Source organism: Aythya marila (genome assembly GCF_965140915.1).
Source record: "Aythya marila genome assembly, chromosome: 9".
NCBI classification, from domain to species: Eukaryota; Metazoa; Chordata; class Aves; order Anseriformes; family Anatidae; genus Aythya; species Aythya marila.
In genome coordinates, this window is record NC_139050.1 from 9,739,552 (window position 1) to 9,758,083 (window position 18,532).

At 45.1% G+C, this 18,532-nt stretch overlaps 1 protein-coding gene across 3 annotated transcripts in view; it reads right to left on the reverse strand.

The window, feature by feature from the left end:
• Nucleotides 1-17,253, reverse strand: part of INPP5D (inositol polyphosphate-5-phosphatase D) — a 52,605-nt gene extending 35,352 nt beyond the window's left edge. For 2 of the 3 annotated variants that reach the window (XM_082767460.1, XM_082767459.1), the window contains exons 1-2: nt 17,025-17,252; nt 11,765-11,828 (exon numbers count right to left, since the gene is read on the reverse strand). In XM_082767460.1, the coding sequence (XP_082623586.1) occupies nt 11,765-11,828; nt 17,025-17,158 (198 nt within the window). In that variant the 5' untranslated portion in view covers nt 17,159-17,252. Of the gene's footprint in view, nt 1-11,764; nt 11,829-17,024 lie in introns of all 3 variants that reach the window. The other variant, XM_082767461.1, reaches the window with a different exon arrangement.
• Nucleotides 17,254-18,532: the final 1,279 nt, after the last annotated feature.

The window sequence follows — 18,532 nt, forward strand, 5'->3', positions numbered from 1 at the left end:
TCTGGAAGGTAAAGAAGCCACAGAAGTTGTTCTAACTGGCATTCTTACACACAAAGTGAAGACATAGGTCACAAAATAAATGTACCCAGGTCCTATTTGAAGATCCCATTCCATTCTGCTCTGGCACTCCACAATTCACACAAAAAGCATGGCAATTGCCAAATATCTAACTAATATAGTTAGGTACAAGCTATTAAGAACACCAAACAGTTACAGAAAGCATCAACACCACGTACTCGAGGAGCTCGTTTGCACTAAATAGAACTTTCAAACTCCAGCCATCAGAAAAGGTTTCCCCAAGAGAGCATACTATGATCCAACTCATAGCAAGAGGAACTTCCTGAGCAACCAACCCTTTTATCATTTCTGTTATAACAATAAAGATTTAAATCTACAACAAGCAAACAACAGCATGGTTCCATGACAGAACACGAGGGACTGTTGTTAAATTTAGCTATAAGGTGCAAGTCAGATGAGTTGGTGATGAATGAGGCAGGACTGCAGAGCCACGGGGATCCAAAGCAATTTTTAGCACTTCTGTAGTGCGTGGGTAGAATTTAAGCAAAACTTTTGGAGTACACTACTTCTGTCAACTTTTTTTTCTTTTTTATTTAATTTAAATTTTATCACAAGCCTTGTGCTTTTCGTTTTCCACTGAAAAGCTTCAGCACTTTGAGTCAAATGAAAATTTCCATTTTCAGTTCTTTGCAAAGTATTTAGGCCCTAGTGATTACCAAGACAAACCTGAAAACATAGGTCCTTGACTCAACAAAGCAACCGAAGGCAGCAAATGCAACAGTCTATTTCTGAAGGCAGTTTGTGGAGGTGACCATTCTGATTTTGGCAAAGCTCACATCTGATGGTAACTGAGCTGGGAAAACTATTGCTGGTCACTGATACTTGCTCCTCCTTGGAAACTGTCAAGTCCTCTTCAGCTTTTCCTGCATTATGAGGCAATAAATAACAATAAATAATACCCCCAGGCAATGGTGCTGGAAGTCCTACAAGAAAGGATTTTTCCCTGAGGCAGGTGAATGGGTGCCTACAGCAGCTGTGCCTGCACAGACCAGTCCCAAGCTGCATTTCAGTGGGCGGCCTCTCAGCTGTGCAGGCAGACAGGGAAGGATCCATAATCAGCTCTCTGCCTTCCCTGTCATCTTCTGTACTGAATAGACCCCAGTTTCAACTGACACCAAACACTAAAGGGGCCCAACTTAAACTTTCAGCGGAGAACCGAGACGGAAAACCCTGTCAGAAGTTATGAACAGAAGGCAGAAGTCAGACAGCAGGGCAAAGAACTGGGAACAACCAAAGGCTGCGATATGATTTCATTCTCTCAGAGGGACTACGAAATGACCGAATCTGAGCTATCTTTGCTAAAGCCTGTTTCATTTCCCCAAACCATTTTGCCATTTGCAATCAAGTCCTGTGTTCCTTGCACTTATATTTCAACCTTAAAACTAAAGGATTCCCCAAAAACTTTAAATGGAATTTGCCTCAACAACCAAAATGTTGATTTTAAAGGTATTGGTTAAATAACTTCGTATTGGTAAAGGTAAAAGGTCAAGCAGATCAAGTTTACCTACAACAAGTGCAACTAGGACAATCCACTCAATCAAATGTTACCCAAAGGTGACTGGATATTTCTACTTTTCACAGGTTAGCCATCAGTAATAAGCAGCAGCACACGCGTAGGGTCTACTGGTCCAGTCACCTCAGGCTGCAGAACAGATCAAGTGATCAAGGTCTAACTGGACCCTAAATTTTACACGTGGCCTGCTGGGCGAGTTGCATCTCTGTATTGCAGGCACAGCCAGCAATGATGCATCTCATCAGCAAATAAATCGCTGAAGAAAAAGGGGCATCACCCTTCCAGTAAAAGTACAGAGGTGATTGTTTACAGACAGCGATATTTGCCGTAAGATTCATTGTAAGCAAAATTCAATAGCAATGTTTTCTAAGCCTTGTTCCTACCTTAAATGATCTATTTGTGAAGTACGAAAGCCTCATATATCATCAACAGTATATTAGCTTCTTTCTTGGAGAAAACATCTCAAGACTTGCCTGAAAATGAGTAGTTCTCCCTGTGACCTGTCATGCCTCAAAGCACAGAAGCAATAAAACACTGCTGCATTACCACACAGTCAAAAGGGGAATGATTTGCTGTCTCCATGAATACTTCAAATTCAGTTATGAAACTTCATCAGAAATCTTTGAAAACATGAAACAAAAAAGATAAATGCTTTAAACTCTGACTATATGACTGATAATATGAAAGCTGAGATCCATCAAACTACTGAAAAATGAGAATATTTTCTTGTTGATAACATTGATTATGTAAGCTTTCAATTATTTTTCTACATCTGCCAGGTGAGTTTTAAAAATACAAGAAATCTTCATTTTGTTGATCCTGGAGATGTGGGAGGATGCCCCCAAGTTGCTCATCTTGATTAGGATTATAACATTTTGCCTCTCAAGCACAGACTGTAATCATGTGAAAAAACTGTTTAAAAACAAAACAACAACAACTAAAAACAACACCTTCTAATAGTTCTCACTTAGCAGAGATTACTAGCCTTTCCTTTAAAATGTGCCTACAAAAGCAGCTGATTTGGGATGGAAATATCTGCAGGGGTGGGCAGAACTTCCTACAGAGTATTTGATGCTGGAGAAAGTTCCTGTGCCGTTGGAGGCTGAGGCTCCTACTACCTCCTGGCCACTCGTTCCTATCCTCCAGCCAAAGTGTTTGCCCCATTTCTGTGCCAGGAGCACACTCAAGCACTCGTGTTTGTGCATTCACACGTCCATAGTGGGAAGTGAAATATCTAGCGGGGTAGAAAAGAGCTGTTGGGTGTGTGGTTGTGGGTGGTCAAAGCCTTTCAAAAAGTAATAAGGTGAAACAATTATTTTTCTAGAACAATCACTGTTGAACTGATTAGTCTTTAACAGATCTAATTTTTACCTTCTGAATCTTAAAAAATTTTGCAGCTCCTGGAAGTTACTTTTGTACCTTCAGCAAGGACTGCTGATTTTCAATTTTAATTTGTTTAAGCATGATGAAGGCTTTCAAGTAACAGATTATTTATATTACTTTCAAAATCTGTTAAGATTTTTTTTTAGGTATAGTTATAAAATTAGAACAATCTGCTTGTGTGTGCAGTTTGTGACATAACACATTTATTGGAGGGCAAGCTGTAACAAAAATTGATGATATTCTTTGGCATTAAATGGAGTTAAATTTTATCTTAGACCACATCCTGATAAAAGGAAAAGAGATTTAATTTCATGGCATGTGACAGCTTCCAAATACTTGATTTCACTTTTTGATATTTGCAAAAATTAAATAAATAAAAAATTATATATATACACAACTTTAACGTGATTTAAGCCACCTTCTCTGAACTTTTTTTTTTTTTTTTTTTTTTTTTTTGATATTTGCAGGAAACTGGAAACGTTCTGAAAAGGTTCAAACTAGACAAAAGCTGGATATGGTTTGTTTGTATGAAGAATTTTGTATACTGAGGGATTCAGTAGCGGGAATGTGCATGTTTCAGGAAATACCTAGTGTTCTCTTATTAAATCTGCTTCTTTCAGTTTTCTAAAACCTGTGAAATGCATTATGTTTATTCCTACCTCAGATTCAACAGCGGAAAGAACATTTTCCTTGTATAAACAGATCTGGATAGACTGCAGAAACAAAGTATGCAGATTCTGCTAAGCCCTGGCTGTAAATTAACTTCAGTCCTACATTTAAAGAGGGTAAAGAGTTTTACAAGTTGATTTAAAACCAACATTATACTGGAATATATTCAAATTGGAATATGTACCATTTTCAGCAATAAAATGAAGCTTAATATAAATTATGTATTTGAGCATGCTAGAAATGTGTTTCCCTAACTACGTTTCAAGATATTGTTCCTAATTACCATCTAGGTGTCCTCTTGTCCCCTGTTTCCATGCAAGAAAAGTGATCACCCCAATTATAGCTCAGCCCTTCACAGTCAATGGAGTACCACAAACATGGTGAGTTTTCTGAGTAAACAGTGATTTTGCCCAAGTAATAAATAATTCAGCAAAATCAATTCTATTCTCAGCATTATTTTTCCTGAAATTTACAGTTAGGAAAAGCATAACTTCCCAGCATTCCCCACTCCCTTTGGCGACCTCCTCTCTGCTCCCTGCTGAAATACTACATCCAAGCTCCCAGTACCCCTCCATCCTTGGGGTAACACTGCTTTTCCCTGCCTTGTAGCAGTGCAGGTGCTGTTGCTCCCATCCAGTCCCCAGGAGCACCGTCACACAGCCTGGCAGCACACCAGCCCAAATACGCACACCCCTGCCCACCAGGCCCTCCTGCTTGCAGGGGGTGGCTGTCCACCCGCTGTGTCCCACCCCACCTGCAGAGCTGCACGTCCCTCGGGGGACACTTGGTCTCCTTCTGCCTTTCAATGCAGAGGGAGGCCAACAGCATCCAATGCCTTCAAGCTGCAAGTGACCCATGGATGTCTTACAGCCTGAAAGTGTTTTTGGGGGCAGACCTGTGCCTGCCCCATCCTCAAAGGAGCCAGAAGGTTTTGACATCAATTTGAGTAAGTACAAAGCAAGGCCTCGTTCCTGTACAGCTGGCTGGCAGAAGCTCTAAGAGGTTGCACTGTTGTGAAGGGGTTAGCATCACCCAGAGGATTATGCTTTGCATTATCTCCCACTGAAAGCATCTCAAGTGCAGTTTCCAAGTAGACAGGTTTTGATCAGATATAGATAGATGATCAAACTCCAAAGCAAACCACAAAATCTTTACCACAAAAAAACCTTTCTTGGCCTCAGGTGCCAAAGTGGTGCAGCAATTTACAGTACAGTATCAAAGAGAAGAGACAAAAATGCCCCCAAGGTTGCCCCTCCTTGCAAGGGGCTGACGAGGGACTTGGTGCTGCATGTGCTGCACAGCCAGAAACTGCCTCTGATGCTGGTGACAGCAGCAGTGACACCAGGAACTGACCTAAACTCACGCTCTTATCAGATTGTGCTCGCAGGATGGGCAGCCGTACGTACGTCTGCACTCGGGGAGCAGGTTAGCGCGCCGGATGAAGCTTTTACACTGAGCTCCACCCTGCAGGACTCGCAAACAGAAAGCACAGCAGATTACCCCAGAGGCTGGGACAATCCTGCTGACCCGCCAACAAACTGTCAGCCCTCTCACTGTACGTCCTGCCTGTCTCGGCACAGAAGGTTTTGGTCTTTCTGGCATATTTAGCCACACAAACAGTGCACAAACCTAGACATTTCCCCAGAAATGTGTTTCTAGAGGTGGGCTGGAGAGGGAGGGTTTCAGCAGGAAACCCTATACAGAGCATTTACCAGCTCTCCTACCTTCTGGGAGCCCATGCTGCAAGTACACTGGTAACCTACAGCTTCAGTGTCAGTTGATACAGTGAGTCACAGCTGCTGGCCTGCTTTCTAACTGCTCACATAGCACCATTTGTTTCCTGTTGCACGCAGCCTCCTATCAGGCTAGAAAAAATTACCAGAAAAAAAAAAAAAAGGCAGCTAGATGATCACTCGGTGTAAAACAGTACTGTTAGGGCATCTATAATTTTCCCTGAAGTCAGCAAAATCCACAAGCAAATAGGGTCAGTATTTGTTGCAAAGGGAGGGTCTAAGTGTAAATATAAGTAATTTATAAAAAAAAAAACCTTTGCGGCAATGGTGAATTTCAGCACAAATGCTGCAGCGCTCATGCTCACAGGAATGGTGTTCTGCCACTAGAGCTGCACAACAAATGTCTCCATGTTTACCCACAGAGCAGAGTGCAGAAAGATGCAGGCAGACCACTGCTTTCTGCCAGGGAGCTGGGAAGCTACAGCAGTCGGGAAAGTGAAGTGGAAAGAAAGACACAGACGGGAACCTTAAAAACAACGAATGCTTTCCATACTGTAATATAATAGGCTCTTATGCAGCATGAGAAGGCAACAGCTTTCCATGTTTCCTTCTCACAACAAAGTAGTCCATGGAAATTGCCAAACCCTGGAGCTGGTCAAAAAGTTTTGCTCAAAGCAAAATAAATAAATAAATAAATAAAAATTAAAAATAAAAAAAGGGGGGAGAGGGACTGGAGCATGTACTATGCAAGGAATGGTCCTCACTCAGCCTCACTTTCCCCCCACCCCTTAATTAAAAAAACAAAACAAAAAACAAAAACAAAAAAAAAAAACAGAAGTGAAAAGTTCGAAATTGCCTTTCTGGACTCCTTCAAAAAGATGGACCAATTTTCTGTCTGAAATATTTTTCTTCAACAACTGGCAACTTGTGAAAAGCCACAAAACAAAAATGAAACATTTCACCCGAATGCCTTTACATTTTCCAGTTTGCCTGAAAATGTGACATGGTTCCCACTCCTGCTCGAGGCAAGCTCTATTTCTGCCCTCTCCCCATGCTGCAGGCAGCCACAAGGAAGAAAAACAAGGCTGGAGCCTTGGTCTTCGGCAGCCCACAACGCGTGAGGCAGGTACTCGACGTGAGGACAGCACTCAGCTCAGAAGCATGAATGGGTCACATAAGAAAAAAAAGCACATTGGTGAGAAGGAGAAGGGAGGAGCCCCCCTGCAGAAGGCAGCAGTGGTGGTTAGGAGGGGTCCATGCCCTGAGGTGTGGATGAGCGTGCCTGGCTCGAGCTCTGGACTGCAAAGTGGAAATGCTACGTGGCTGAGCTAAAGCTTGCGTTGTGCCCATGAGGCAGCACTGCAGACACCAGGCTTTCCTAGATCTCAGAGGTCAGGCTGTGCCGCACAGCACTCCAAGATACAGCACACAACTCTAAAATCTGCCCAAGGCACCGAGTTACCAAAGCCTGCTCAGCAGATGCCCCAGTTTCTTAAGGGGACTCCACCTTTAGCAAGGACCTCAAGCTGTTCCCTTAACTACTGTGTTGGCTCTTCCCCTAACCACGGCATCTTTGGTACCAGCCTATTTTTGTAACGTTGCCATCTGTCTGTCAGGGTGTATTCCCTGCTGCCTTCACACAGTGTTATGAGCTAAGTGCTCGATCCTGCAAACTTGACCACTGATACGCTGCGAGCATAAACCCAGATGCAATCTAGCTGCCACTGAGAAATGACTGATTGCGCAGCAGCTTGATTGCTGAGCAGCCATCAGATAACGCTAGCTGTGTGCTCCTCCTCGAGATGAACCAGAAATCTAGAGGGACCAAAATCCACAGGTTTTTAGCAATGCTCCCACACTACTCTGCACCAATCCGCGCTCACTGACCAGCCAACTCCGGCGTCTTCTCCCTTCTCACCACCTCTTTCAAGATGATTTTTATAAGGATCTTTCGAATTTATCCCAGTCTAGCTCTCTCCTCACTCAGGAGGCAGGTTTTACTTTTGACAATAACCTTTTAAAATTACAGTACAGAAAGGCAATACAAGGTAAAGCATTAGGCAAAGGCAGCAACTTTTCAACAGCAGCTTTTGACTTCAGTGCCCTTTCACACTGAACAATCACCTGTAATGGGAATCTCCTCCCTTATTTCATCTTGCCAAGGGCCTGGCAGTCTAAGGGGGTTCTCCAGACTCTTTAGCCAAGAGAGAGAAAAAGGACTTGCCAAGAACTTGCCCACCCAAGTCAGAAACCTGTATCTTCCTCACTGACCACAGAGGTACAAACTCGGCTTTAACTACATGTGACAGCACAACTAAAAGGAGGGGAGACAAACATTCATAGATCACAGACATCTGATCCTGGGAAAGTTAGCAAGAGACTGCTAATTAAGATTATTTTGGTAGTCCTATCCTCCTTAACAGATTGGGACTCAGTTCCCTGTTTGTAAAATGGGAACAATAGCACTTCCCCTGGTTGAGATGCTAAACTCACAAGGAATTCAGATTGTGCAGCGATAAGGGCTGCAGTGACACTTCAGCTAGATGCACAAATGTGACACTTTAAGTGACGGTACAAAAAAAATTTACCTGCTGTGAATCTGGATGGCAAGAACTGCCCACAGATACCTGACTTAGAAAGACAGAGCTATGCATTTAGTTTGATCTTGTTATTTCCAATGTCTCCTTTGCTCTTCCAATACTCTTTGTATAATTGCAGATATACTCGTCCAGTTTCCAAACTTTCAACAACTCTGCATTAAATGCACCTCCACATTTGAGCAAGGGAAACACACCTGTTTTACAGAGAAGACAGCTATGGTTTGCCAAAGACAGGCAGGTAGCAGCTAAGCTAACTCAGGGGCAGCTGATTTCCAGCCTCATGCCTCTCCTTCTGGATCTGCATTACTCTACATCTTTTGCTCTCTTCCTATCTCAGCTTTTCAGTTCTTAGCGTTTTACTACAGTGAGAGACTGCAGGCTAACAGACATATTTCGATGACTAATTGTTCTCAGGCTAAGGACAAAGATCTCTACTCACTGTAAGAGATCCTGTGTTTCAAGGGTTTTTTGTTACTCCTCCCCCCTTCTTTAGCTATGCTTTCACTGGCAGGATGCAAGTTTGATTCATTCAAGCCATAGATCCATTCAAGCCGTAGATCCATTCGTCTACATTTTGAAGTCTCAGGTAAAGGCAATTCAACAGTCATAGAAAAAAAGAATGGAAAGAGGAAGGAAAAAAAGCCTATGACTGTAACTACTACAATCTGGTATGTTTGGGGGGATTCCAGTTTGGTTTGGTTTGATTTCCAGCAGGAAAGAGGGGTTCCAGACCTGACCATGCTGACTGCTGTACAGCTACAGCAGATGCAGAATGCCAATGGCAGATCATGTAGCATGCCGCAAAACACCAGAGGAACGTATGCAAATATTTTTTTTTTTTCTTCAGTTTGAATGCAAAGAAGTGCACCTGTAATGCAAAAAAAACAATGCACCTCCCCTTCTGCCACCTGTACTAAAAAGTCAATTTAACCATGCAAACAATAACACTGTCATTCCACCAGTGCCAGACCAGGCTCTAAGTAAAAAAAGAGAAATGAAATCTATCCACCACCACCACTCAAAAAACGTGAAGTAACTTGCAGCTTTAAAGCTGAAAAACTCCATAGAGTGGCAGAGGGAGAGCTGTCATGTCACAAAAGCTGCAAGTGGAGCTGTGATATTACATATCTTCTGAACCTGCTGTCATCATGAGAAATGTCTGACAGACAACAGGGCAGATCTGGGCAGGAAGACGACTCTGTTAGCTTCAGGAAGGAGCACTGTGCAAGCAAAAAAGGTCACATTGCACAATTCAGGCTAACCTCAGGACTTAGTACTGCATCTTTCCTATGTCTCTCTCTCTCTCTTTTTTTTTTTTTTAACCCCAGAAATGAGAAGCATCTACTGATTATTGTGTTAATTTAACACCTGGTCTAATCCCACAGGATTAGTAGATTCCTTCCTTTTAAATGGACTATTTTTTTTTCAAAACGTTAAACTCCTATTTAGCAACTTGTACATCCTTGCCCAGTAGAACCATTCTTTTCAAAATGGTTCTTTGATACACATGAAGTAGTTTTTGTTTTATCCAAAACTCAACAGACAAGCAACCAAAAATGTCTGGCCCAGCTGGAGCAATGCACCAAGAAAAGCAGCCAACAACACAAGATTGTTTTGCTCCAAGCCTCAATTACAACTCTCACTGTCTCTCTGTATCTCTTGCAAGAAGCAGCCAGCCCCCTTCTTCTGCCTCTCCCACAGAACTGGAATAGTGCAACACAAAATGAGAGGTGTTGTGTCTTGAGAACTTGAGTTAACAACACACTTTATATAGACTACTCTTGATATTCAACCTACAGCTCCTGGCAACCCATGTACAAAGGTATTCCACCACATATCCTCTGCATCCCCCACAGCAGACACAAGAAATTCCTCACAATCAGACCACAAATCCCAAGAGAACTTTATACATCAGTTTGGGTGGACATCTAGCAGATTGTATTTCCTTAAGAAATCTAGTGGATTTCAAAAGGTTTCATTCAGAAACATCCAATGAAGACCTAATATCGCTGTCTGGATCCAGTGGTAGTCCTGTAACCTCTCCCCAGAAATGATGAGAACATAAAAATTTGCAAATAATAGCCTACAAAGAGCTGTGGGGTGATGAGGAGGCGTATGTGGTGGGGAAAGCCTGAGCTGCCTGACATCAGTTTGCTTTACCTGACTTTACACAGGTGAAGCAGAGGAAAGGTACTTTACTTTTAATTTTCACTGGCAGCAGAACAAAATCCCACCTTCTGCTTGTTCATTACCTTTGATTCAGTGTTACAAGCGGCCATCGCTACAGCAGTTTCTCATGGCTGCAGCACTTTGATTTGTGGACAAAAGGAATAGGTGCACATAAAAACGAGCCCTTTGTCATGGCAGAAAGGATTACAGAGCCAGTACAAAGTGCTCTAATGAAGGGAAACGTGACTTGCATCTTCCTTGGTGGTAATTCACAGAAGTACCTGCCAAATCCGCACCATACCTTAAGCTGGTGGGTCCTGGGAGCAGCCTGTAGCCCAGCACGCTCTGGCAAGCTAACCGAACTCAGGTTTCCAACCCTCTTGTAACACCTATGTCCTTCTATAAAAGGCTGCAGGCCAGGCTGCGTGTTCCACACCACTCACACAATGCTCCAGTAAGACAGCTGGGGAACAAGGGGCCAGGGCTTGCCCAGGGTGCTGAGCCCCATGCAGAGCACGTAAGGGTACGCCTGGAGGCACTGCAGAACACGGAGCACAGCCCACATTTCTCCACCTTGTCCCAGCTGCTCTGCCCCAGAACTGCCTGCTCAGGGCGCTCCCAAGGGCATGCAGGAAGATGGGTTCCGCAGCTACTTCTGCAGACAACCTCCAGCCTTCCCTTCTTCCTCTCCCTCAGGTGAAAAGCCAATATATGATCATTTCTGTGCTTATTTCCAAATGACAAAGCAGCTGCCACCCATTCAGTTAGGGTTCCACAAGTTCGTTTCCTCACCACTGTGCCAGTGCAAAGCACAAGGACTTCATTAGTAGGGTCTGGCTGCCCCCTGGACTCTGCCCCGGTGCTGCTGTGGGACTCGGGCAGCTGTGCCACTCCCTGGGCCTCAGGTCTCTCCCAGGCTCTTCCTGCCTGAGGTGTTTCACTTGTGAGCTACCTGGCACAGTACGGCTCTGATCTCAACAGCTGCTCTAGGTACTATAAATAATGACAAACACCGTATCACCTTCCAGGCACCTGTCTCAGCACAACAACACATCACCACATCAGCACAACATGCCAAAGCACATTAGTTAGGACAACCAGGCTGAAATAAACCAGATGATGGAAAAAAAAAAGTACTACTACAAGCAGCCCACAGCATACAGCACGGAGTCGTAGCAGTGTGCCAGGTCCTGCATTCCAGCGGAGCACTGGCCCCAAGTTAGCAGGCTGCAGAGCCCGTGCACATTCCTCTGCACAGCGTTGCCTGGTGGCCTGGGAGGATGGATGAGCTTCTGTGTCATGCCATGCTGACACGTACAGACCCAGGTGCAATCTGGCATAGCGTCCTGCTGCTGGCTCCTCCTCAGAAAATGGAAGCGCTGCAGCAAGGTAGGCAGAGATGTCTGAACAGCTCTGGGAAAAGCAGCTGAGGCTGGCAAGGCCAGCTGGGACACCGTGGTGGACCGGACCTGGGCACAAAGGCCCCTGGACACAGCACCGAGAGCCTGGAATCGACTTTGGTGTCAGTACAGCTGTGTTTGAGCAGAGCTGCATCTGAAACGCAGCGAGCAATACTAAGTGCATCTTTGCGGGACCGAATGGTTCACAGTGTGGCTTACCTGGACTATTAGCTTATTCTCTTTATCGGGCAGAATTCGGTAGGTATACACACAATTCCGAAACCTGGAACAGATCAGAGGAGATGCTGTTAGACTGTGTGCAGAAGGGAATGAATTACACTGTGGCACCCCTCCTCATGAGAGAAGATATTGGGAGATCACGATAAAGATAGAGGCCTTCATGCACAGGAGTTTTAAACATTTCTTTCCATTTCTCTGGAGGCTCCAAAGTAACACAAACCTGAAGTGTTCCCGGTCACTGAGACACGTTTGCAGATGTCAGTGCAGAAAGTGATATCAGAATCAGCCTCAGAATGAGTTATTCAACTCTTCTTCTGGCCGGAAAGAAAGAAAACACCAAATGGCTCTGGCTGTCAGTAGAGTGGGCGTCTCAGGAAGGAGTGAAAAAGCAGAAATTCAAAAGACACTGGGCCAAAATCAGCCCAGTATGAGACTGATTTTGAACTTACAAATGAGTAAATGACTTACAAATGAGTAAATTGAAGGGCTAGTATGTGCTCTGACTTGTATTGGGAAAAAAAATAAATTAAAAAAAAACACATAAATATAATAGATTTCAGCTAACTCACAATAAGACAGCTGATTACTAGGCACATTGTCATGCACAAAGCCTAAGTGACAGGTCTAAATGAAAACCCACCTCACTACTGTGGTACAGATGCACACTATAGGTGTGCATCAATATAGGTGTGCACAATATAGGTGTGCATCACACTACAGATGCACTATAGGTGTGCATCTGTTGATCAGCCGTAAGTAACATTTTGTCCCAGTTCAATTCAATTAGATTTTTATTGAAGAAAGGATGGAAAAGGTTTTTGCCCAGTGGAGGGCCACATTAATGTGCAAGAGCTCAAGGGCAAGGAAGGAAAGCCTCAGCAGCGCTGTAATGTGGTAAGCATGACCTTCCTCAGCAGCTGCTGAGTTCTGTGGAGCTTGCCCAAGTAAAGTTGGCTGAAAAGTATATTTTTACTTTTTCCCCAGCGAACAACAGATTGATCCAATCTTTCAAGTCACCTGTAAAGCATTCTGTAAAAACATACACTATGGCTTTAAGCCAATGAACGATGCTGGTTTCAACCCCTTCCTCTCAAAGGAAAAACTGGAATCCATTCTCAGAGCCTCCTTGCCTGTAACAGAACCACTGCATTACCCTCAGGATCATCATGAAACGTGGGCTGAGGTCAGCCCTCCAGATGGGGAGATCACTAAAACATCCTCATCTCTCTTACAATTACATTGTGAGCCTATTCATCACATGCCTTTCAGAATCACTCCATGCAAGAGAGAGAGAGACTGCCAGGATTTTAGGTAGCCTTATACAGGGAGTCACAAAGAGCAATTGGAAATGAAAGAAAATTACTCATAAATCATAGAAGAATTTTTCCAGGGTGTTTAGAGGATTTTGTCATGCATCTGTATGAACCTGTCTCTTTCTGATGGCATTAATGCCAAGGATACAGAAGAATTACAACTGATCGCAGAGCTCAGTACCACTTCAGTAAGTGATGTGAGACCATTTCATAGGCATCTATTCATTCACACGGTGGAAGAGTTGCTACTACCAGAAAGTTGGAGTCACAGACATGATCCTGAACTAGTTTGGACCACTAGAACTCTCTAATTTCACTGAGCCCATGGCAATCAATGCTAGATGAGGATATGCCCCCAGGAAGGGTATGGGTTTTGTTTTTATCTGTCAATGCAGTTCTCTTACACCATTTCCTCCTCTGATATGCAAACAGGGCTAAGCAGAACTGCTCATGCAGCTGATGAGAGAAAATTTGTGTGTGTGTGGAGATTATGAAACTGATAAACAACCAGCTCAATGGCTCTTGCGTCACAAGAGGACCCTCCATGAATGTACCCCATCACATGGGCCTTATAAGGCAGCTGTCATAATACTTGTAAAGAGATTTAAGCTGAGGAAAGGTAAAATTGGTGTAGAAGCCAGCAAAGAGCTGTTGCATGAAATAGGAACAGGGAGGAGTGCTTCCTCGGATCAAAAGTAGGGGTCCTCTTTTGCAATCCCCTAGGTGCATGTGGCTAGAGAAGACTGCGACTCTTACTTTGTTTCTACCCTTAGGCTTTCTCTCCTCAGCATCCTGACTGTCAGGTTATGTGGTCCACTTACTGTCACGTTCCAGGTCCTCCCTAAAAACTGTGTATGACTTCAGAACTGCCCAACCACTGCTGAGCCTGGCTACGTGGGGGGTAAATACAATAGCTGCCTGAGATTAAACATGCCTCCAAGCACTTTCACATGTCCCTGTTCTCTCTGCCAGCTGGAGGAAGAAAGGGGACAAGGCTTGTGTTTTCTTTCCTCTCCTGCTGTACATACGTTTAAGCATGGGTGACGATGTGCATATTGGGGAGGTCTGGAAATCCTAATCACAAACAGGTCTGCCATGCGAGGCCTTAACTCAGTGCACCTCGAGAGAGGTCATTCCTCCAGTGGGCTGGAAACAGCCCCTCACAGGAACAGTCCTCTGAGAGGGACCCCAACACCAGAGCTAGGCTTTGAGGGTCGTCTCCAGAAGCACTGTTATTCCTGCAGCCACTCGCAAAGGAGCCTCCAGCAGAAGGTCCCCTGGAGGAATGGTCCTGATTCGCCGTGTTGTGAGCGCAAAGAGGCTCTTTTTGATTTCGGGATCCAGGCATTCCCCTCCCTCCAGGTGAGTTAGCCCATTTCTTGTGAACAAACTGTGAAATCAAACAATCCAGGCTCAGAGAAAGGAGGAGGAAAATGACTTTGCTTCTTGCCTTTTATGGGGCAATGTGGCCAGCAGAGACAGCAGAGGACAGTGGTGCTGGGGGAGGAGTGTTCCCTCAGTAAGCTGACTGCTTCAGCTCTCGGCCCAGCTCAGCGCTGCTGTTCCAAGTTTTAGAAAGGGAGGGGAGGCACTCTTAAAATGCCCTGCAAACACACCTCCCTTACTTGTCTGTATTTATAGAATCCTTATTTCTAAAGCAGCTGTTCAAGAAAATCACTATCTCGATCTATATTATAATAATAATCATCACTTTTGCTGGATTTTGACTGATCTACCCAATAAATATTAGAGCGTTGTAGAATATGACACTTCCTTTTCAGAGCAAATTTCTTTCTTTTTTTTTTGTTTGTTTTCCCTATCTATACACAGTTGACGCTTTCTCGCTTTCAACATCTTTTTTTTTTTTTTTTTTTTTTTTTTTTTGTGAAAACCTTTTGCAGTCAGGATTTCAATTCCCCTCTCTCATGCTCTCATTTTTTGTCTCCAGCCTCTCAATTTTTTAAACAGGGCAGACTGAAGAGCTCACACTTCGAACACCTTCCAGTCAATAACACAGCTGAAACTGATGCATCTCTGAGGAAGTTTTCAGCTTCAGCAAAGTTATGCATTTTGTCAAGACAACATTGAGGGAAAGACTTATTCGCCACCTTTAACCTTTTTTCTTCACAAACTATTTGGAAACCAGCATAAGCTGAAAGCACATACTTTGACAGAAGCTTGTGGGACATTTCTCAGGCTCTAACACCAGGCTGTTGCACCACGGATCTGCCTGCTCTTGGCTGACAAAGCTGGGTGCTCCCCATTTCTTTAATGAATCCATTCATGTCAGCCACCTCAGAATGGATTTAAGAACACAACCTTTGGCTCCCGGTTCAGAAAACCCTGGTCATTATATTGTTTCTATTTCCTGATCCCATGTCTCTCAAGTCACAAAAGCCTTTCAAAGTTGGCTGCATAAACATTTACAATGGAAAAACTTATGCAAATGCATGTTAGTTGACATTTTTTTACAGCACCTTCCCTTTCTACAATCCCCATCACCACTCTGTAAAATAATCATCTTTGTGTGTGTTTGTACATACTGGCTACTAATCCAAGCAGTTGTGCTGAAGAGACTCAATGGAAGCAGCAATCTATTCCAGTAAAATGGCCCCTGAGTGGCACCTTGGGTCCTCCCGTGCTAGCACTGCCCCTCCTTCCCACTGCTTTCCCCGGCTGTTTATCTGCAGTCACCCTTCTTTCTTCGCTCCCTCCAGAAAGAACAAACTCTTCTCTTCCCCACGTCATTACAAACACCTTAACAAACAGGTACAGAGGCTCTCTGCACTCTGTGAACACCCCCATTGCCCAGCCACTGATCTCTCACAACCCAACACCTACGCTGTGGGGCAGCTGCCCAGCCCCATGCTTCTCTGCAGCAGATGAATCTTCCCCAGCAGCCTGTGCTGTCACCAGAAGCCTGACCTCAGAGACAAGCAGTTAGACCAGAGTTATAAAAAGCAGCACCACCTTCACAACTGCAAGAAGCATACTTTCAGAAAGAAACTACACTGAGAAACCTGCTTGCAATTTCATGTGGAGTATGGGAGAAATTATTTTTTATTAATCTGTTGCATGATGGCAGCAACAAGGATCTGACAGGCAGAACAGGGTCCCACTGAGGCTTTCTTGGTCTCTCCTAAGCAGAGAGAGACAGTCTTATCTCTATGGAATGCAAAGCAAAGTGCCTCAGACTTGACCTGCTGACTCAGTCTCCTCTTGCCCCTGCACTCCTGCCCCTAGGTATAATCCTTGCCCTCACAAACCCAGGGCAGGAGATCCTGCTCTCCGGTCCAGAGCCCCGACCCAGAATGCAGGGGTCAGGGCTGCCAGCACTTCCCTCCTCTCCCTTATTTTCCACACGATAATATTTACTCCGTGAGCCACATTAGTGGGGCAGGTGGACTACCACTGTGCCGGGGGTATCACAAACAGTTCCAGGAACTATTTCAAGCCTTTTGCTGAATTGGACACAGCACCGTACAGGTTGGTGAGTCAAACACACCAGAGCAAGAACGTGCCTTGGAGGGTACCAAGCTCGGTATTCAAGTTGTTACACATACAGAAAAACCTGACCCAAGCTACTAAGGGGCTCTGAGAGGTCAAGAGCACAGCGTGCAGCAACTCAGAGCACAGCAATTGTATCTGATTATTCTCCCCTATCGAATCGGGGGGAAGAGTAATATGAACAGTACAACAGTAAAAGAACACGGGTTTGTTCAGCCTCGTCTTGCTCCCTGTCCATCCTATCCTGTCCTATCCTATGGCCCAGAACAGGGAAACCAGCCATGCTCTGATGTGGGCTGCACCTTCCTAGTGGGTACAGAGGCTGTTTGCTTCTGCCAGAGGGGCTGAAGGGGATAACACCCTGCACAAGCAGGGACAAAAGTGTCCGCGTGAAGCGCGAGGTCGAAAGCCGTACTTACAGCACGCAGAGTGCATACGCCGAAGCAATTGACTCACTGGCCCGCACAAGGAAGCTGCCATCCTTGCCTACTTTGGAGAGCAGGTCTTCAGCTCTGGAGCGAGTGATATTGCCGTGGTACCAGCACTGATCCATTGCTGCAGCTGGAGGAAACCTGAATGCCAATACAGGAGCTGCCAGAGCTGCCTCTGTGTCTGTGCGTAACGATCAGGCAGCTTCAGCTCAGCAGCTTCCTGTTTCAATAGTACAGAGAGGGAAAGGAAACTCAGCCGCGGACAACTTCCTCAACTTAAACAGCTCAGAGAGTGAGCGTGACATGTTCCTGCAGCCCCTGCTCTCTCCTCATGCTGCAGCTGAAGTGACGAGCAAGCCCACGTTCCCCGACTTTCCCTTCCCCTTCACGTCCTAATATTCTGTATCAAAAAGTCCCAGCTGGGGATCCCTTCTGCCCTCCCACTGACTCAGTCCTGCAGGCTTTGGTGGCCTGCCTTCCCATTTCTGATCTCTTGCCAGATCCTCTGGGTTTCCATCTTTTTTCCTGTCTGTCAGTCCTACCCACTACAGGTCTCCATGGGGAACAAATAAATCCTAGACTGACTGAAAACAAACTGCATTTGGATCCCTTCGCACTGACTGCCCCATTCCTGCATTGTCTAGTCCTCACATCTAGGTTGGTGTCAGGAGGGGACTTGAAATAACCACAAAACATATATATATATATATATTTTTTTTTAAATAATTATCCCTGTATGTTTCCGTGCACAGAAGCAGGCTTAAAGGCTGATTTGTTCTGGGAATTAGTGACCAAAGCTCCCTGTCAGCTACTGTGAGATGGATTCAAAGGTCTTTCCTACTCTAAATCCCCAAAGATGGGATGGAGCAAAGTAATTTTTGGCAACCCGCGTCAGACAGGGGGAACTGGGGCTTTCACTTCCCTTTTCTTTGGCTGTACATCTGCCCCTTGTCTGGGCTCTGCATGGCATGCTCAGCACTGCATCTCCAAGGCAGAGCAACAAGGGCACACTTGCAGCAGGAGCAGTGCTTGCACGGCAACTTTGGTTGCCTCTCCTGTACCTCCAGCTACTCTGCCTTTGCAGTCAGTGCTTCTGCACATTCACATCTGAGCTGTAATCAGAAGTAGCTCTGCTGGGACCCCGCGTGGAGAGGGAGTCCCCAGGCAAGGCACAGGCACTGCTAACCCTATGCGACCCTCGACTGCCAGAGCCAGGAGTGGCTCCGGATCACGCAGGACGTACCAGAGTGCTGCCCCCTTCCACAGCACGGACGGCAAGGCAGGAGACAGCTGCCTAGACCAAACGGGGAGAGACCAGAACTGGTGGGTATCGGAAGGGAGACTGAGCCAGTACAGGCCAGCATCCATCCCTGTCTGCCTTCCTGGCACTGTCAGTTATCCACACAGTTACTCTGCAGTGTCCAGCTTAATCTCAGTTTTTGGGATTAAACTGTGGGCAACAGCAAGTCAGAACTGTGCAACCCTGCTAAATGGGC